The following is a 21817-nucleotide window of genomic DNA, read 5'->3' as shown; positions in this document are numbered from 1 at the left end:
TAGTGCGAGCCCTCCCGGAAGCCATAGAGAATGCATTGCAGCGCCCCCCGTTCGAAAAAAAAACATCTTTGAATGTAAGTTTATGGGGCCACTCGGGGCGATTCTCAGCCGGAGTGAAATCGCCCAAAAAGAGGCGGTACTCCACAGAACGTGACATGACACTGATTGGACTATATCCAGAGGCACAGTGACGGCTAGCGTGACTCTGTGGTTGAATGACATTGGTGGTGCGTCGCACAATCGCCCTAATGAAGAAACCGCCCCTGCCTACGAATCACAATAATGAAAATGTTGTCCCACAATGTTATCTCGATGGTGCGATGGATTTCACGAGACATAATTGCCCAGTCGCATCTTTTGCACAGCATTCGTGTTCGATAAGGGCACGCAGAGGCGGATATCAGACGCCTTTGAGATTTATATTCAATACGAGTACTCGAAATTCCCGCAACTCAGAAGTCGCAAATATCATTATTCAGGACGGACACAATTATCTAGGGTTATGAGGATTAGGCATAATGCCATGTTTAATTGCAACGTGAAGTCACTGATTAGCACGGTTGGCTACTATTGTGATAAAAGAAGTTCAACATACATACATAGAAGGTATTTAGGTACAGTGGTACCTCGGTATGCGTCGTTAATTCGTTCCAGAAGGTAGGAAAATGACGTATACCCATAAGAAATAAAGGGAAAGGAAATAATCCGTTCCAGAGTATAAGAAATTATATTTTATATGGCATATTATACATTAATGGGGTTGTATAAATAACTTAGACACTACTTATTACTAAAATGCATACATAAATTAAAATAAATGCTTCAAGTTCCAGCAAGCGCGTCGTATCCTAAGCAAGACATCGTATCCCAAGACATTTTTTCTCGTTAAAACACGACGTATGCCAAATTCGACGTATTCCAAAGCGGTCGTATACCGAGATATGACTGTATTACCCAACTACGTTCGCACCTACCCACCAACCCAGCTACTGTCTCTCTACACACATATCTATCCAAATACCCATCCATCTTCCAACCTAAAAAGTTGACACCCACCTATCAATCCAATCACCTCGCTACCCACCTACCCATCCATCCATCTGCTGTTGTAGAAAGTATAAACCCACATACCTATCCACCAAACGACCTACAAATAACATAACATATCTACTAAGTTATCTATCCAATTACCTACCTACTCATCCACCCACGTACAAACCTACGTATCTAACGATATTCATTTGCGTCGTTGTTGAGCATATAAGTAACAAAACAGATACGCAGAGAATACACATATATTCACTTACCTGTCCCTCAAAAATAGTATGTTTTAGACATCATACACGGCCTTCTGGGAGTGCATCATTTCAGAAGCGTTTGTTAAACAATTTTTGGATTGAACCAAAGTTTGCTGAAATTGTGTGCTGCCTAAAAGGGTCTTTTGGCTGATGAGATGTGTAAAAAATACTTTTTTTATGTGAAGGATAGGTAACAGATATATGAAGGACACGTATTGTCTGCTTATCTATTTTGTGACTTACATTCTACACGAAGACACAAATTAATATTGTTAGGTCAGGAGGTTAGTAAGTAGGTAGGAATGTGATAGATAAATTAGTCGGTGGGAATGTTGGTGGGTAGGTTGGTGGGTAGGGAGGTAATTAGATTGGAAGGTGGATAGGTGGGTGGATAAGTAGGTCATTTGACAGATGAATAGGTAGGTGGGTTTTTAATTTCTCCGTAAACAAAATAATGTATAGGTAGGTGGTTTGGGGGGTAATTGTATTGCTCGGTGGGTGGGGAGGTGTGTGTTCTACTTTCTTCGTAGGTGGGTAGGTACGTGAGTAGGTAGGTGGGTGAGTAGGTAGGTGGGTGAGTAGGTAGGTGGGTTAGTAGGTAGGTGGGTGAGTAGGTAGGTGGGTTAGTAGGTAGGTGGGTGAGTAGGTGGGTGGGTTAGTAGGTAGGTGGGTGAGTAGGTAGGTGGGTAGGTAGGTGGGTGAGTGAGTAGATAGGTGGGTTAGTAGGTAGGTGGGTGAGTAGGTAGGTGGGTGAGTAGGTAGGTGGGTCGGTGAGTAGGTACGTAGGTGAGTAGGTAGGTGGGTCGCTAAGTAAGTAGGTGGGCAGGTAGGTGGGTAGGTGGGTTAGTAATTAGGTGAGTCGGTAGGTGGGTTAGTAGGTAGGTGAGTGAGTAGGTAGGTGAGTGAGTAGGTGGGTAGGTGAGTAGATAGGTGAGTGAGTAGGTAGGTGGGTAGGTGAGTAGATAGGTGAGTGAGTAGGTAGGTGGGTGAGTAGGTAGGTGAGTGAGTAGGTAGGTAGGTAGGTGAGTAGGTAGGTGAGTGGGTGGGTGGGCAAGAGACGTAGTTACCGAACCCATTGTTCCCTTACACCACCACACCGCACGACCGCATTCAAAAACCCCATCACGCCGTCCAGCGGTCGTCAAAGACACGGGGGGCCCGGGGCTGGGCACACGGAGGGGCCACGAGGCTGTGGCGATGACGTCATTGTTTGTCGCAGCATGAGGTCACTGCTCGTGCGTGCGTGTGTGTCAGTCGGAGTGTGTTCATTGTACATTGTACAGGGGGTGGGTTTCCTCTCTACAGCCACAAGCTTCGCTACAAGTGTCGCGTGAACGAGTTGCTTAGCAAAAGTGTCATTTTTATCTAATCCGTACGGCACAACATCGACAGCTTCGTAGCAGTGATGAGTCCCGAGAAGTCTTTCAAGCAACGGAGGACACTGGGTAAGCTGCTGCTGCTGCTGTTGTTGTTAAACCGTCTCCATTTCTTAACTCCTCAAGCGATGTTGTTGTTGTAAATGTCATTACTGCGTATTTTATACACATTGCTTAAAGCATCGTCGTCATTATATATAGAGACAAAGATCTGTTGTTTGTGACCTTGTATACTGTGCTGACCAGTGCTGTTAGCGAGCGCCTAGTAAGGACGGTCAACAACACGGCCCCCCGCCGCCTTTGTATCCAAAGCGGCGAGGTTATTTCCTCGTTTAAGGCTGAGTCGACCGAGAGGAGGCCCAGGGCAGGTTCAGATACAGTCGTGCTACGTTCTAGGTCGGTAATCGAACCCAGGTTCAACAATGGTTGTGTAGTGGAGTCCGATTAGTGTCACGAATAAGATACAAAAAAAATCGACTTTAGTGGCACGAATACACGGGGCGATGGTATGGATAGCACCTCGCCCACGTCCGCCTTTGTCTTCCCAACACAGGTACTGCTTTAAATGCTGAGTCGACTTAGGGGAGGCCCAGCTAGAACCGGGATAATACATTGGTCGCCACTGACAAATCCGTGTATGCCATCAATATCCACGTTTGTCGTGAGTTTTAAATGCATTCAGTGTATGCAGTACGGTATACATACAATTAACATCATATATACTGTATTATAAAATTACTTTGTTGACACCACACGTTCAACATTGTCCTTTAATAGTGGCGTGGACATGCTTTACATAACTGTGCAATGTTACACTGCTACGTGTTGGGCAGTAGTGCCAAAAAGTCGATTGTTGGCTGGTACTTCTATGTACCCCCCAATGCTCTGCCATAACTAACCCTCATCGATCAGTGTGGTGAAGTATGGTCAATCAACGAATCATTCGCCCACTGATTAAATCCACACTTACCCCTAATGAGGCCCATTGAAGCCCAAACAAAGTAGGACTCATCCTGAAAACAATTCACAGTACTTGAAAATCAATTTGAAACTCAAGACTGTCTTGGGTTAAACCAAAAAGCCATTTACTTTGTATTATAAACACACCACGGCGACCCATAACTTAACGTCACGTTTAAAATGATCGATGACCCTGCAACATTCAAGTTTTTATTGTTTTAACAGTCATGGACTTTGCCTGCCTGTTAAATCTCACGTCTCCAGCCTTCTGAATGCCCAACACAGTTAGTCACATGCATCAACATCACGATTAGCTGTAAAATCCCTCCTATCCTAACTAGTAATCAATCTTCCAAGTATCTGCGCCCTCGAATTGAACCACGGATCTAGCTACAGACATACTATCTGCGCTTTGATTCATCCTATTTTGGTGATTTCGAAATGTTTTTTTGGGTTTGGCTATATTTGTTTGTTGTAGTACGGAGTGAGAATGATGGCTTTAATCTAAGTTGTCTTGTGGTTGTTGTTGTTGTTTGACTTGCATCCCACTGGGATTTTTTGCACAGCGTTGGTGTACGGTGCTTTTTTCTGGAAGACTTTGCAGTTTTTTCCTGGATTTTTCTGTTTTGCACATAGTCACTTTAAGAAGTTTTTTGTTCATGTTTAGTTTTTTTGTTTGTTGCGGTTACACCCGATTCAAGAGCCGAATGGCTCACGGGGCTACACCTAATACATGAAACTGAAACTATTCGCGTTTCTGCGCCGATAAGGGGAGTAACTTGCTAGTGCCAGAGGACTCATCCTGAAATCCGCGTTTACCCGACAGATACGTTGTTGTTGCTTTGTTGGGCACACTTGGGTTTTAAATATACAATAATTTGTATTATTGAGATCTTGTAACATTCCCTGTAGTTAATTATCATGGCCATGTCGCCAAACAATGTCAGATGGTTCATGTTTCACCATTTAAATGTATGACTGTTTCTCCACTCTGTAGATTTTAGACAACGCATGTTAATAACTGTCGGAATAGCAATAATCTACACACCTGTAAATGGCTAAGTGTAAATACCATGGAATACATTTTTTATAATTAATATTGTAAAGATATTCTATTATAGATTTTAGTTCAGTTGTCCGGCACACTACTGTTGTGACCACACCCTAACGTGCACAGGTAGTAGGCCCAGGAGCCTCTTCCCAGCCCTCCCTGCTTGCCTAGATACCCCGGCCCAAAGAGACGATTCAAAATCGGTAGGGCGGTCAATGCAAGGTAGTGTGGCCTACATTAGCAGGGTGTATAAATATTCGAAATAAAACTTGGTATCAACATTTTCAAAATGTAATCGACCCAGCCCTTAATTTTACCGTGATCAATATAAATTATCTCCAGTACCCTGGCATTGTTATACAACGAGCACACACCTTGATTGCACGTCTGCCAAGACTGGTTTTATGCCAAACTTGGCAGATACATTTTTAAAGTTGTTATTAAAAAATAAACCCTGCTTTTCAAAATAAAAAAGTGGGCTCTACCTTGGGCTCCACCCTGGCAAATGAACAATCTTAGTCGCTTCTGTCTAAAAATATATATCTGGCAGGCTCTTCTCCTCAGCACCGATTCCCTGAGCAGAAGGCAGAACACACACTTGTTAAGGTTTCTCCAGTGTTACGAACTCCTTACAATGGAAAATCACCAAACAAACCTCAAAACATCTGCGGTTAACATTGTGTTGTATTAAATTAACTTTCGTAATCTGATGCAGGATCCTGAATACATACCCGGAATTGCACTGCAATAAAGCATGCGTTCTATTTTGTATATATATTTTGCATAATGTCCTAGTCAATACCATGCATTGACAAATTGTTGCCAGGAAAACTCAAAGGGTCATTAGATCTCGTGACAAAATTGCTACGTTGGCAATGCTGAGTTTCTCCCGCAGGCAGATAATACAGTGTACTATGTACTGTACCGTGTTGTATACTCTGTCTGAGTATCCCTGTATACTCTGATAAGATGCACATGTTGTGCTAGCAGGGTTGTATTGTGGCAGTGCTGTTTTTCAATCGGACAATCATGAGTTTAACTCGGAGTTTGTTCAGCCAATCCTCGCTTTTGGGGTGGATTGAATTGGAAGCCATTATTTTCCAGCTTTCCCGATGGATGAAGAGACTATAACGGGAGGAAATGAGCAATGCCTGGAGCTCGCTTGTGTAAATACACAATGACTAGTTAGACATGTAGCATACAATTTGTTGATTTTCATTGATTCATACACTTAAAGTATATATGCATCAATTCTTAAATTGTAAAAATTGTTGACTTAATTTTACAAATGCTATGAAAATGCTATTCTAATGTTGCATTTTGGGAGCGAAAATGAAGAATTGACCTATGGATAACAAGGCTGGACTGTTATCCCGTGCCAACCACATTGACGCGATTTGCAAGTTAAGTTTGACCCGGACAGTACGGATATTGGCATCATCTGTGTGGGGTGCCAGGAATTGATTTGTACTGAGATGTGGTGGTTTTGTGTTGAACTTTATTCAAGAAACACTTGCATTTTCGTCAACTTATGTTTGTGCATCGTTATCATTGATCTAGGTTTTATCTGAAATTGGTCTGTGGAAAAGGTAGCACCCCTCTTTCCACAGATGCTAAAATCTATATTTTGTATCCATGTTATTAATGGCTATACATTATTTGCTTGGACAATGTTTCTTACGTATGTTTATTATTTTCCACCATCAGCTTCAACACAGCTAAGAAGAGTTTCATTGTCCTTCGAAATCCTAAACTAACTCTGAAAATGTGTTTTTTAATTAATCTTGCAGTGGAGAGACAGAGAGATGTGGAGCAAATTCGGTCACAGCATCCCAACAAAATTCCAGTGAGTATCATTTTTACCAATTTGGGATACATTTGTATTCTGTATGTACGTTTTTAAAATGTATGTATTTCTGTCTATTTAGAAATCAGGAAGTGTTGACAAATGTGGTCACATAAGACGTAGAATTACACTTCACAGACTTTACACTTTGTTTATGATCTCCAGCATTCGATGGATGGACATATTTGAATGAGCATTACTTAGCGGAACAGATTATACCTAAACTCTACGTCATTTAGAATTCAAATTTAAAATTCAATTGACAAATTAACATATCTTTAATACAGAATTTGTGAGAACACAGCTGGGTGTTGGCTCTGTTGATAATTCATTATACTGCGCTACGAATCCTGCGACCTGAGTTTATTTCCAATCCACTGCTTAATCAGTGGCAATTATCTGAACCGGTCCCAGGCCTCCCTGTGTTCACTCATCCTTAAATAAATACCTTGTGCAGTGTGTAAACATCGGCACTGGGGAGACAAAGGTTGCCGACCGTGGTACAGGCTATATCACCTTTCCTGCCATACCAGTTTTCATAGGTGTTCGCTGAACAGGGCTTACCCCAGCACTTTTTACAGCTACACATAATCTTTATCTTTGTGGTTTGTGCGTGCAGGTGATAATAGAGAGGTACCGTGGAGAGAAGCAGCTGCCAATGCTGGACAAGACAAAATTCCTCGTCCCTGACCATGTGAACATCAGTGAGCTCGTCAAGATTCTCCGGTAGGTCCTTCAACAAGGGTAGTTCATTTCCAACATCATGATCATTATCACCATCACGGAGAAAGTAGTTTGGCCCAGAGCTGGCACGTCTATCTAACAACTTAAGAGGTGTACATGTAATAATACAAGTATAATTATAATGGTATTTATTTCTCTAGGCAAGCCTCACTGAGTCTCAGGTATTTTTCAGCAAGGTCCTGCATTGAAGGGATCTTGTAAGAAGTTCTGTAATATCCGCTAATAACACGAATGTTTGCACGGCACTGCAAATTATTCGAATGGATTTTTCTCAGGACAGTGAAAGCATAATTGGGATAACATTGTGGGAAAAAAGTTTATTTTAATGTTAAGAAGAGGAAGGTTCTGCATTGGGATGTTTGGCCAGTTTACATTTATAAGTGTTTGGTTTGTGTGGCAGGGAGCATCAAAGTAAAGTAGCAGTTTACTGCCCACCACATAACCTCGCAGACCCTATGATAACACTGTGTAACAAATTTGTGTTTATTTTTTGTTCCTGGGCAGTAAGTGTTATTTCTTAATTGCTTATGCCTCAAAAGTACAGAAAATAGAGATTATTCCCCACAAACTTTGCTTTTGTGACCAGGACAGTGATATTTGGAAATGTACCTATTTTCAATGAGAAAACGGGTGAATTTGTATATTTTAGTTCACATAAAGTCAGAGAAAAACAACATATGAATGAAAATTTACAAGATTTATAAGTGAGTAGTTTTTCGAGATTGTTCCTCTCCACAGAGAACTTGGTCCGCTGTGACCACTCCAGCCTGTGGTAGTGCGCTTTTGTGTCTAAATCTTTTACTACTTAGGAACAAAAATTGTGTTACATCGTGTAATTTGTGCAAGGTGGTCACCCATCCAAGTGTGAGACTCAAGCCTGCTTAGTTTAAAAAAATCTAACAAGCTCTGGCACATTTCTGGTGATTTGGCCATAAGCCACAGGACTCTAATACAATTCAATTAAAAGCCAAAGCCCATATCAGTGTTGGCCGTCCTCATTTTGTCAGCAGTCCTGATGTAAATTCCCCATTCCCATGGTGGAGGAAAGTTTATATATAGGACAGCCACGGTTATGTGTTCAAATGCTGGCTGGGCCAAAATACGATGTCAGATGTCTCATATGTCGTAGCCAGCTGTGTTGGCTTTTACAGTCTGACTTAATGTCTAGCGAAGTGGAAATCGAAGCCTTGTAAAATATTTATCATCAACCTCTAACCCTCATATGGTAAGCTTGGCCTGCAAGAGCTGATCATTTTACTCTGTGTGCAACGCTGTGCCTGAGTGTTCCCTTAAAGGCGTCAACCCAGATCAATATCATGCCATCTGTGCAGTACTACAAAATCCATGCTCTGAATGTGGCTCATCAAACTGACTAAGACAGTCCAATAAGCGAGCCTCAGCCTGGTGTGTAAAATACGGTACTGTACAAACAAGATGCTCAGCCTGGTGTGTAAAATACGGTACTGTACAAACAAGATGCTCATTAATGGCATTGGATAAACATGTTAAGGTAGGATGCTGCTGGAACTGAGTCAGACTCTGAGGCTCTCCTGAGTATGTAGCATATTGTTATCATTGTGAAGGTCCATATTATCATCAGCAATGTTATTATCAATATTATATTTTATCATCTGCAGATTTACTATCGTCACTGTGAAAGAAAAACATTTGTTTTCACAATATGAAAGTTTTTCTGCATAAACAAAGGGAAATATGTTCGGTAGTTTTTTTTAATTCAACATTAGCTTTACTACCCGGCTTCGCCCGAGACTTGGATTCTTGTCTTGGATTAATACACGGCCTACGCGGAGGGTGGGGGGGGGGGATGCGTGACGTCAGCAGGCACACTGCGTGACGCTGCCGCATGCGGGTGACATCACAGATGTGACGTCACCGCTCACTTGCCGTGCAAAATATATCCATTATTGCGCCCCCCCCCCACCCCCCTCAAAATACAAAAATCTATTTTTATACTTTTTGCATTGTATACAGTCTGGAAGCTACCCACATGCCAAATTTAAAGTTTGTTGCATGTTGGGAAGTACGCTAAACATTTTGAACAGACACACATATTCACAAATTTCCCTTTTATATATAGAGAGATAACAGCTGTTGTGGTTTTTTATCAGCTTGGAAATGTATATGTTTTGTTTGTTAATTTATTAATAACATGTTGTGTCCCATTGCACATCATATTTGTCTGTAACAAAATGACGATGAGTGTGCTCGATCTTATCAGATCGCATACGCTAAGCAGGGTTGAGCCTGGATAGTGCTTGGATGCATTACCACCATGCACGTCAGATTGTCATAGGCGGCTGTGGGGCTTCATGGTGTTCAGCAAGGTCTTTTATGCTCCCTGGCTTCACCAACTCATACTGAGCAGCATAAGTGTGGTCACATCACCCCCAAGTCCCGCATGGCGTAGGAATCCATTTGTCCATCAATGCGTTGACAAAGGGCTGTAAATATATTTACCTGAAACTACGATTACCGATACAAATAATTGCATTGATTGCATTTCTGATATTATCATGCATATTCGTATCACTATTCTTGGTGGTACTGGTATCAGATGTAATATCTGCAGCCACTGGCGGAGCCAGTGGGGGGTGGGGGGGGGTGGCACGTGCCCCCCCAATGATCTGATCGAAATCCCTAATTTCGATCGGATCATTGGGGTTTATTGGTAATAAATCGGCATTTTGCGACCCCTACTGCCACTGTGTAGCATATTATTAAGTGCCAGGGACTCTATGAGATGATAGGACAATAGTCTGAGTCCATAATTGGCAATAAGTAACGGCAAAGCAGTTATAAGTGACTCACAGAATTGTGCGCAGTTGCGTATACAGTACATGACTTCCCTGAAGGCATTCACCTTCAGTGAGCGTGATGCCGATCACACACGGTTCGAATTCGACCCTCGATCGATGGCTGCGCCATCGCCACACACGCGTCAAATAAAAAGCAAGGGACAAGTCCTTACTTATTAACAACTCTTATCATTTTTCATTGCTGGAGGGGTTGCCCCCCCCCCACCTGAAAATCCTGGCTCTGCCATTGTCTGCAACTATCGTCCACCTTTGTTTCAGAGTGAAGCTGTGTTAGCAAAATAATGCCGATTATGTTTTATCCAGGAAGGCCTCACTGCTTCTCAAGACTTTTGTTTATGAGGGTCCTGCTACATTGACATTTTGGCCAGTACCACTAATGAGTGTCATGGCGGAGGAAACTGGAGTACTGGAGAAAAACTACCCTGCAGAGGGATAGCACTTAAAGCTCTAAAAATAAAGATTCATTAATCAAATTCTGTATTTCCTTATACTGGCCACCTCACATCCTAAGCCTATTACGCCTGGTATTTCCAGATAGTCTCCCATTCACTTACTAACTAGGCTCGTGGCTACTTAACATTAGGGATCCAATGAAGTTGTGTGCGTGTCGGATGAGTGTGTCGATGAAATGATAAGAGCATATCTAGTTCCGTGTGTGTGTATGTGCGTGTCTGTGTGTATCTGTACATGTGTAGGCGCTGTCTACACAGCAGTTTGCGTGCTAAGCTACGAACCCGACCACCCAAGTTCGATTCCCATTCACAGCCAACACCAGTGACGATTATTTGAACAGGTCCTGGGCCTCCCCTATGTCGACTCAGCCTCAAATGAGTACCTGTTGCGGTGTGTTAATATCTTCGCTTGGGAGACAAAGGCAGCTGGGCTTGGTGTTGGCCACCCACTCTCTTGTGTGCCGTGCCAGCCTTCACGTGTGCTCGCTAACAGCACTTTCCCCAACAGTCTGTTAATGCTATATGGGGGATCTTTGTCTTTGTAGGCGCCGTCTGCAGCTCAGCCCGAACCAGGCCTTCTTCCTGCTGGTGAATCAGCGCTCCATGGTGAGCGTGGCTGTGCCCATATCCCAGGTTTACGAGCAGGAGAAGGATGAGGACGGCTTCCTCTACATGGTCTACGCCTCTCAGGAGACATTCGGCAGTGTCTAACACTCACTCGCCCAGCACCCCCCCACCCCACCAAATAACACCACACCCCTCGCGGCCGTCGGACACTCACAATCATCACCGCCACCACCACCACTGCCAGCACGCACTCTCAGTTCCACTCTGATGCTGTCGTACATGGGCAGAGCTGTGTAGAGTAGAGTTGCCATCTGTGTGGAAATCGAATGTTGTAGAATAGGGTTATCTTTTGTCTAGATTTTACCTTTAATAATAAGGAACCTGATCGTTATAAAATAGTGACACCATCTATCTCTGTTTTAGCCGAACATGTGTACATGTTGTAGAAATGTAAACATCTCGTATAATATGATACCAATAGTATTTCCAAGGTTTCTAGTCCGGGCAGTGGCATCATAACCATTTTACCTTTTTTGCGCATTGCACTTCTCCGGTACTTATTTACTACCCCAGCCCTTGGCTGTTATGAGGGCCGTAGAAAGAGAGGGAGACAGGTGGATACAGTTTGCCTGGAGCCTCAGATCCGAGGTGATCTCAGAATGACAGAGGGAGGGGGACTTAATGACATTTTGCCCTATGCCTCCAAGAACACTCTGGTAGCCTTGTCCATTATCCAGTTCTGGCAAAACAATTTAAGAACCTTACTGGATCCTCATTGTGCCCAGTCCCATCCCCACAAAGTTGCGTGATCTCACCCCTCCCGTCATCTACGCTCTCTCACCATGCTCTTCTCCCTACCCCCAGGGAGCACGTTTGCTGGGTAGAAATTTTGATGAGGAGGGGTTAGGATGGGGTGGTGGTGGGAAGTTGGTATACACGATACTGTACTATAGTTGGGAAAACAACTTTAAGCAACGTTTAATGGGAAAGTAAGTTAGGTAAAATTAAGTTACGCAAAAAAATTCTGCATTGTGTATTATTTTAGGTCGTGGTGTTATATATATATGAACACGGTTTAATGGTTGGGACAGGTGTTGCTGGAACAGTCTGTGCAGTCCGAGTTGTGGTGTTTCCATGATGTGACTACTGTCTCCAGGTTTAACCTGGGGGTCCGGACCCTCGCACACTTACTCTTGTTTCACTGGCACATCCGAGTCACGCCAGAGCGGGGTTCCCATGATGCAAGTGGTTTTCCGCTGGCTGTTTGCTGTGTCGAAGCGGAAGCAAACTGTCATACGCTGGCCATACAAAACATCTGAATCTGAGTCGGGGCCAAGCAGGGCCAGGGATCGGGTCAATCATATTCATCCTCGCGACTCGTTCACTGCGTTTTAGCTCCTGCAGTGGGAAAACAACAACCTCGCCCCTCGTGAGCCAAGCTGGGTTGACTCGGCACGATGTGAACGTGCGGTGGAATTTCGAAGCATTACGATCCCACAACCCTTGTGTGGCACCAGGCAGGAGTTTAACTCGGTTTACAAATGCATAATAAACGTTTTTGGGTTAGATCGCGTTATTTATAAATGTGTCGTAACCGTCCATCACCCGACACGGCCAATCAGCAAAAAAGTGTCACGTTGACAAAAGACAAATAGTTCACTACTTTAGCCCACCGGTGTGTTGAAGCGTGAAACCACAACATTTAAATTTTTTGAGTACGACGTTTCGTTGGTAATTGCATCCAGCATCATCGGGCAATTCGCCAGAATGGTGAGGCTCTGCTGTTGCTCCCTGTCTGAAATAGAGCAGCAGCAGGGTGCCGTCATCATTTAACTCATCAGTTAAATCGTTTTACAAAGCAAGCTTTTCCGAATGCCTGGATTGAGCAGATTGACTCGCTGAGACGCTTTAACAAGCCAGCTGTGATGCTGCTGAATGGAAGTTGTAGTCCTAGATTTTATGTGGATATTAAAATGAAGTTTCACTGATATCGGGCCCAATTACCGACAACTTCTGTTATCCACGCCACCAATCAATCTAGTTATTGGAATTATTCCCGTAATAATTTCCATAGATAAAGTCACCAAACTTCATATCATCTGGAGACATATAATCCACGCATTTACAGATGAGTAATTTAGAAGTGTTGGCAAGTTCATCGTATTCACGTTTATCTCTAGATAAATTGACAGATTACATGAGTAATTTGCACAGATAAAAGGATCTGCCAAATAGTGCACCACACATCACGGATAAGAGGAATTTGAATGCTTCTCATACCAGTCAAGTTTGCACTTTTCTGCATGACTAGAATAATGCTCGGCAACATTACGGTACATTTTGCATAAGTTAAGTTTTGGTGTTTCAAATAAGCTTTGCCTAGCTAAGGTTCAGCTTGCTGATAAAATGGAATTTCACTTTGTTGTAAATCTAATAGCTTAGTTATTCACAAATTCAGCCAATGGAGAGGAGTGACAACTCTTGGCTCCAGGTTGAGGAGGTCACAAAATCCATCTCGGGGGTTTTCCCCGATCTCGGGTGATAATGTGTGCAGGTGAACTCATTGATGACTGGACCAACAAAGGCAGTGTGTGGTGATAATGATAATTCTGATGAAAATAACAAAATAGGCTTTACCCTTTCCAGCAAGAATACAGGAGGTGTAAAGGTGTTTAAACACCAAATAGGCACCTATCACAATGCATCTAGTCTGCATTAACCACACATGCTTGTTGCTAAACATGCAAAAAAACATTATTTGGTAATGTATCCTGTATCGTTGAAACTGATTGACCTGCATTGAAGATGGCTTTCTTTATGGCATTGTCTCAACAAAGAACGCCAAAAGACGAACAGCACAAAGACAATGCAAATAGCAAAGCATTAATAGCTCAGGTCGAGCAGTTATATCTAGGCCTCGGCAAGGCAAGGTAAAAGTGTAAAAACAACGAGCCTACCTTTACCCTACCTTTTACCTTACCACAATACAATCACTCTACCCCTACCTTTTACCCGTTAGCAGGTAAGGTAAAAGGTAAAAAGCAACGAGCCTACCTTTTACCCTACCCTTTACCTTACCTCTTGGCATGTCGACACCTTTACCTTTACCCTTTTACCCGGTAAAAAGGGTACAATTACCTTACCTTGCTGAGGCCTAGTTATATCTATGGAACCCCTTTTTGACAGTCTAATCTTGATACTTTTGTCATCATCTTGATACTGGAAACAAGGGTCCCATAGACCAGTGGTTCCAAACTTGACCGAGTATGCGAACCCCTTTTCAACCAATTTGCGGACCACTGCATGCATCTAGTTGTTTGAAATTGTACATTTCCTTGGCAAGGATCTTATTTGTATTTTCTGCGGACCCCTTGTAGTAGCCTCGTGGACCACCAGGGGTCTGCGGACCGCAGGTTGGAAACCTATGCCATATATAAATGATGATGATGATGCTGCTACTGCACCAGTGCTGGGCCCACCAGACCACCACGTGGACTGCGAGTGGTGGTCAAGAGAGTGCCGATGATGAAGCCACCGCCAACACATTTCAGTTTCTCAATCCCCATCTGCGTGCGTTATCATCCAAGGCTGGAAAATCCGGGGTGGACTTTTGTTGCCTGCTCAATTTTGAATCTACATTCACTAGTGGAGCCGGCGGGGGGGTGGGTGGCACGTGCTCCCCCAATGATCCGATCTAAATCCCTAATTTCGATCGGATCATTGGGGTTTATGAGTAATAAATCGGCATTTTGCGACCCCCACTGCCATTGTGTTGCATGTTATTACGTGCCAGGGACTCTATGAGATGATAGGACAATAGTCTGAGTCCATAATTGGCAATAAGTAACGGCAAAGCAGTTATAAGTGGCTCACAGAATTGTGCGCAGTTGAGTATACAGTACACGACTTCCCTGAAGGCATTCACCTTCAGCGAGCGCGATGCCGATCACACACGGTTTGAATTCGACCCTCGATCGATGGCTGCGCCATCGCCGCACACGCGTTAAATAAAAAGCAAGGGACAAGTCCTTACTAACAACTCCTATCATTTTTCATTGCTGGAGGGGTTGTCCCCTACCTGAAAATCCTGGCTCTGCCATTGACTACATCGCCACTGGAAAGGAGCTGGACAGTCTAAAATGTACGAGAATTAAATGTATGAATGCTTACACTTGGAAGAACAATTTTAGAAGATTAATCAAAGTTGCAGTGCTTATCATTTTAACTAAACCTGAGCATCACGTCGTAGAATTAGTAGGTAAAGGAGATGGTTTGATAATATAACTGCCTGCTTGGATCGCAAGCTATATAGTTGTTTCAGTCCAGGAGAATATTAATCTGACTGCGTAAAGTTTTGTATCTGTCTCCGATGTGTTTTGGTTTGTACTGCGTGTTCGGCAACGTTTCGATCCATATACTGCGAGCTTCTTCAGGATATGAATCTTAGATCCGAATCCTGAAGAAGCTTCCAGAAAGTAGAGTGAAACGTTGGACAAAATGCCGGACAACCTGAAAGCACATTTGAGGGATCATTAACCTACTGCACAATAAGTATAGGCCAAAATAGTGTCCGATAACACACACATAATACACAGATTCATTGCCAAAGAATAAACTAACCTTTTAGTCCATCAGCTTTTGAGCCTTTTGGAGAAATCTTTTCCAACTAAATTTGTTAAAACAGAAAAACGTGCACTTGTTTTTATTTCTCAGAGCTTAGATTTTCAGCAGGGTGTAGCTTATTAAGCAAATGCCATTGGGCTGCCTGATGACATTGGCAAGAGCCCTCCCTGATCACCATGGGGCCCATTCAGCACCCATACATCAAAACTGTATAAAACAGATCTGTTCCAAATAATTGCTATAAAACCCATATTCCTCCAAAATAGCACATCGTAACTTGGTACAAATCACACGGTCAGACGTTGACACAATTACACTCCAAGGCATCGTGGTGAAAACTGGCAAACGTGTAAATGCATGTTCCGCATACCCAGTGACATTTTAAACGCTGGTTGGCTGCAGTGAACTTGCAGGCTAACAAAAGGTTATTGCAATGTTGAGTGGGATTTTTGCATGGTGCCCTGCAGCTTGTTGCACATAACAGTGTGCAGCTGTGTTCACGGTTTATTTTTCACATGGCGATCGTGCAGCCACTAAGCATACCGTACTTTTACTCGCTTTGTGTCAGTCCACTGCTCAATGAGGGTCTCCCCACACCTGTGGGGAAGGCTGGTCAGTGCGAGTTAATGAAGGACCGGAGCCAGGATGTGGGAGCCTAGAATGATATCAGCCCTTGCTGCCAACCGTGTAACCCCCAGCCCATACAACAACAACAACAACCTCTTGGGCTTGACGGTCACCCATCCAGATTCTATCACGAGTCAACCCCTGATGGGATCGGGTGCATTCTCTCTGTGATTTGGTCATGGGTAATATGTGGGAACGTTTAGGTTGTTGAATTTACTACACCCACACTAACTTCGATTTATAGGACACTGTATGCGTTTCCAATTTCACCTTTAACTATTCAGCAAATGTGTAAAAATATACCCCAAAAATATTTTAGTTATGTATTTCCTTTTCCTATTTGTTTGTTAGTCGAATAATTAATATATACTGTATACTGTAGTTCTCAAGTTGTGTGCAGGCTTGATATGTTTACATTGGGTTGTCACCCTTGAGGTGAACACAATCTGGACTCTATGGGTGATCGGTGTTGTACAGTCGCACTGCAAACATCACATATTTGCTTGAGGACAGTGACATCAAATAAGGCAAGATATGTTAAAGAGTCCGAAAGTTATAAACATTCTTGCACACGCATGGATTATGTAATGCTTTCCAAACGTGCATGTCTTTGGAAGTATTTAATTAGCGGTATGGAAGCTGATGGGCAGTCGTCGGGCTAAACTCGTTTGAATGTTTGCAAATGCTGTTGGTTTCTTTGCATCTGATTTGTGTCAATGTTTTGGGATGAAAAAAAACATCCATTTGATCAATGTGGCCAGTTTTCAATTGGGTGAGTCCCTGATTGCAACACGACTTTATACTCCAGTGCGGTTTATACAGGGTGTTTTAAAAACATGGACCCGATTTGAAATCGCTATATCTCTGCAACCACGAACCACCCATGAATTAAACTCTTACCACTTGAAAGGGCGGGGCATAGAGTTTTAAATGATTACCGCTAGCTGCCTCTCCCAGCGCACAAACAGCCCCTAGCCTCAATCATTCGCAAGACGGTCACCCCGCAACACAAGGCGTTTTGCGTTCTGCAGTTCAGCAAGACTGAATCCGTAATTGCGATGCAGCGTGCGTTTCAACGGCGTTTTGGCATTGATCCACCAATGTCAAAGAGCATTTGTTGTTGGTACCAACAATTTGAGGAAACCGGCTGTTGATGTAAGGGGAAGAGCACAGGGCGACCACGCACCTCAGAGGAAAACGTGAGAAGAGAGGCGTTTAGGACGAATTCAACTATCGTCTCGATGTTGTCCGTACAGCAGGTGGAGGGTACATAGAGCATTTTTAAAATGGTTAGTAAAACTTGATAACTCATTAAACCGTTTGTAATTTTTTTGTGTAATTGTAACATGTTGCCATCGTGAAATATACTGCTTTGAAATTGGGTCAATCTTTTTGAAACATCCTGTATATTGGATCATCTTTACGATAGTTGTACTGCTCCCGTCCGGTTATGGATGGATGGACGGACGGCGATTGCATAATTATTCATGGTCCAAGCTTAATTGAAACGCATTAAAAAGAGAAAAGTGTTGAGCAGACCCAGCTGAAATATGTTTCTGGCCATACTAATTATGTATGGGTGGCAACCCTATGTGGCCTCGTGAGAGAACGAGTTGGAACGTTTTAGATAAATGACATTGGTTGGTTGACCTTGGACTTTCGAGCGATGCAACTGTGAGAACGAGTGACAATTTTACTTGCAAAATTTGTGGTGAAAATTTGTCATCAAAGTGTTTTATTGTGGCAAGCGATTGCAACGAGTGGAGGACGGACATCATCAAACGTGTTGGTGACTACGACTACCACCAAAGACCAACTCATGACCATGACGAGACGAAATTAACTTTGCTTGAATGACGACGCAGACGAAAATTATTTATTAATGAAGACAAAGCATGGTAATTAGATATACAGGTTTCCCTCTCTGTATGCGGGTTAGATTTGTGCGATTTGGCGGATAGGTGGCTGACCTGTTTCTACCCAAAATTCGCTGTACAGTATACGGTTTGAATCCAATCACATGCGGTTACGCGGTCGAACATTGGACAATGTTTGTGCGTAGTATATGCGCAACTCGGCAGGCAGCTATCAAATGCGGTTTTGCTTTGTGCGCCCATTTTGGAATGCATCTCCTGCATAAAGCGAGAGAACCATGTATATGTGTCGATTATTTTACCAAGTTCACTGATTGACTCACCTGATAATATTAGGGGTAAAATGATGCAGTACTGACATCAATCTTTATTAAATAACTGCACCAAATGTTTGACTGCTTTAGTCCGCGAATCGGGCGTGGAGTCGTTATGTTCCATTGTTCTGTTCTGGGTGACCACAGTCGCGATGTTTCCATTCGTGCATCAAGACTCATCTTGCTGTGGGCTGTGTGGATGCGGTTTTGGGGTTGGTTGCCGCCCGCAAGCTGCTTCCGCACAAACCATGGCAGATGTGCACACTCGCTGCTCCAATGGAAAATTAAGGGAATTACTGGATTAAATCCACAGACTAAGACTTCAAAATGTCATGTCATCGACTAGACTAAAATAAAACATGCCGATTACATTAATACTGTCCTGATAGGAACACGTGGAGTTTGATGAACTCCGAAGATTACAACAAAGCTGATTTCACCCCATGTTATGCATAGCGTGGTGTTACACTCGTAAGCAATGCGTAGCAAAGCGCTGCTACCCAGTCTCATACTCACACGTCGTGTCAAAATGTCTCGGATGATGTGTTGCAAGACAAGGTGTGAACGTGTGGATTATTTCGTTTTTGAGAGAAATTCGCTTGTGACTACAAAATAAATACGCTCGGTTTTTGTTTTGCCAAAAACATTCTCGTGGTTTTTTTTTGTCTTGTAACTTCAAGAGAACATTCATGTTATCCCTCAGTACTCTTGTGGTATGGTAAATAGAGCAACTGCCTCGTTAATGGTTTTTGTTGCTAATGTAGAAATTACACAATGACATCACGTGTGCAGTGCGGTCCCTAAACCAGGGGTCGGCAATTCGCTGCTCCGCATCTGCAAGCGGCTCTGTAGAGACTGCTTCGTGGCATTATTCACTTGCATTGCTGCTCTTGAAAGAGATTTTTTTTTTGTACAGAATTCGAAACAATGGCTCTTTTTATTTTGGTTGACGGCCCCTGCCCTATACCACGACATCACCACGACATCACAATCTCGCAGTGGCTAATTCAATCATACAAATAAGGAAAACTGTAAAGTTTTGGATATGTTAATAAGTAAATTCTCAAAAATGTGAAAACAATTATTTAATAACCAGAACATGCATATAACCCACCAATCCCTGGTGCTGTAGTGGATAGCATGGCTGCCTCTGAAGCTGGTGACCCGGGTTTCAAATTCCAGACTTTTTTTTCCAATTTACAAATCACAACGATGTCACTGCTCCTTTACTATATGTGCGCAGTGCAATCACCACACTATGTGAATTCCATTATATCTGTATTAGGACACGGTGGCTCATAAGCAATGAGAGCCAATCTCGGAGTGCAGAGATGCAAGATTTGAATCCTCCGCCAGAGACAAATATACGGGACAAGGCGCAAGACAGACTGGAAATGCCGAGACTTGGACCAGATGTGAAAGAGACGGGATGTGTTGTTCGAAAGGAGACAGTGTGGAAGTTGGTTATGTAGCAAGTGTGCGCAGGAGGAGATGGCACCACTCACAAGGAGTGGAGGAAACTCAGAGACTTGGGCCATATGTGAAGGAGACTAGAAGAGAGGAAATAAGTGAATCTCTGCTTTTTTAATAAAGGTGTGGCCACTAAGGGGCGCTCTTCTACCACTAGGGAGCGCTGTTATTGAATAAGCAATATTTTTGGGGGGAAATAAACAAGCTTAAAACAGGGTTTTCAACAGATTTAAGCTGTAAGCCAAAGTTTTACGTAAAATCGCAGTGAAATCTGCCAGTAAAACAAAAAGTTATGCTAAAATGGTATTACAGTAAATTTCTATCACCAAGGTGACTCCGGGTTTCCTGGAATGTGGCATTAGAATGCTGTCCGTGACAAAACATTTTTTTACAACAATATGACCAACAACACAATTAATCTAAAATAAATAACGTGAGATATTACTAAATGAATCGTATTTAACCGCTTAAATATTTAAAACTAATAAAACAGCAACCAGTCAAGTATAGTTAAATAACCCCCATAACCACACGCAGACTGGAAAGGCCGTCGTCCAGCAATGAATAAAAAAAATGGCTGTATATGTACAAAGAGCAAGCAGTAAAAGGGTTCAAACGGAGTGAAACATTAACAAACGAAAGATATCCATTTGTGCAATGTGTTAAACCCATTAAGACCTACTGCTAACGTTTTTACTGCAAAATTAATTCGAAAAATATAACGTGAGCAAAAAATACATGGCGTCTAACAGGCAACACGTGACTTTAATTGTGAAACCCCAGGGAGTAGCAGATGCAGGATATTCGTTTTACGGGAGAAATGGAATATGATTATTTTCATCTGCAGTGGGACTTTGTTCCAGTGTAGGGGAGCAAGCTGGGGAAAGGAGTGAGACTGGGCGCAGGGCGAGGGAGGCACAGAGAGGGACAGGTGGAGACTGGGAGCGGAGAGGATTGGATAGGACAGAGTAGTAGGAGATGAGAGAAGCCATAAAAGCTGGGGCAAGAGACCATGGATTGATTTATAGACGAGAGTGAGAAATGTAAACAGACAGCGATGGCAGACAGGAAGCCAGTGGAGTTGAGCAAGTTGAGCAGAAGTGTGGGAATTGTGGGGGAGGTTCAAAATGATCCGGGCTGAGGCATGTTGTATCTGTTGTTGGAAAGGAGTTAAGGTGTAGGCAGGAAGGCCGAGAAGAAGGTTGCAGTAGTCTAGGCGGGTGAACACGAGGGAGTGAATCGGGAGTTTAACAGCAGAGAGTGAGATGAAGGGATGGATTTTCAAATATGTTGAATAGGTGACAGCGGCGAGTGCGGGCAGTGGCAGAGCTGTGGTTGGAGAGAGAGGAGTTGAAGATGACCCAGAGGTTGCGAGGCAGAGGAGACGGCAGAAGACGGAGAGCTCTGCATGCAGTTGTGAGCTACACGTCGGAGGCCCGTAGGACTGCGAGAACGGCTGGGTGCAGACGCAACACTTGTAGTAAAACAAAATTATAGTAATATTATAAATATTACATAGAAAACATAGGGGAACATAGACATGGAGTAGGGAGAGAGGGGGTAGAGAGAGAGGGCGGGGTAGAGAGAGGGGGAAGGGGTAAGGAGAGCAGAGCGTGAAATCTATTGTTGCAATCTTTCATTTAAAAACGGGGGGTTACATAATGCAAAGCATAACAAAAACAAAAAAACTAAATGATGAACGAAGCAAAGTGCCGACTACACCGAGCATCTTCTTGTTTCCTCTGATCGTAAAAAAAGGAGACAGGAGTGAGGAAGAA

At 43.1% G+C, this 21817-nt stretch overlaps 1 protein-coding gene across 1 annotated transcript; it reads left to right on the top strand.

Annotated features, from left to right (window-relative positions):
* Positions 1–2522: 2522 nt before the first annotated feature.
* MAP1LC3A (microtubule associated protein 1 light chain 3 alpha) lies at positions 2523–19213 on the top strand. Its single transcript, XM_061572157.1, has 4 exons — positions 2523–2743; positions 6476–6531; positions 7151–7257; positions 11110–19213. The coding sequence occupies exons 1-4, from the start codon at positions 2704–2706 to the stop codon at positions 11273–11275; spliced, it is 369 nt and encodes a 122-aa protein (XP_061428141.1). The 5' UTR covers positions 2523–2703; the 3' UTR covers positions 11276–19213.
* The last annotated feature ends 2604 nt before the right edge of the window (positions 19214–21817 follow it).

Source organism: Lethenteron reissneri, chromosome 49 (assembly GCF_015708825.2).
Source record: "Lethenteron reissneri isolate LAM-NWPU_2019-01 chromosome 49, ASM1570882v1, whole genome shotgun sequence".
Classification (NCBI taxonomy): domain Eukaryota; kingdom Metazoa; phylum Chordata; class Hyperoartia; order Petromyzontiformes; family Petromyzontidae; genus Lethenteron; species Lethenteron reissneri.
Note: the sequence above shows the minus strand (reverse complement) of the source record. Positions and strands in the feature narration are given on the sequence as shown.

Coding starts and splice junctions, on each gene's coding strand:
- MAP1LC3A (XM_061572157.1), top strand. CDS start 2,704: ATGAGTCCCGAGAAGTCTTTCAAGCAACGGAGGACACTGG. Junction 2,744..6,475: donor CAAGCAACGGAGGACACTGG/GTAAGCTGCTGC, acceptor TTAATCTTGCAG/TGGAGAGACAGAGAGATGTG. Junction 6,532..7,150: donor AGCATCCCAACAAAATTCCA/GTGAGTATCATT, acceptor TTGTGCGTGCAG/GTGATAATAGAGAGGTACCG.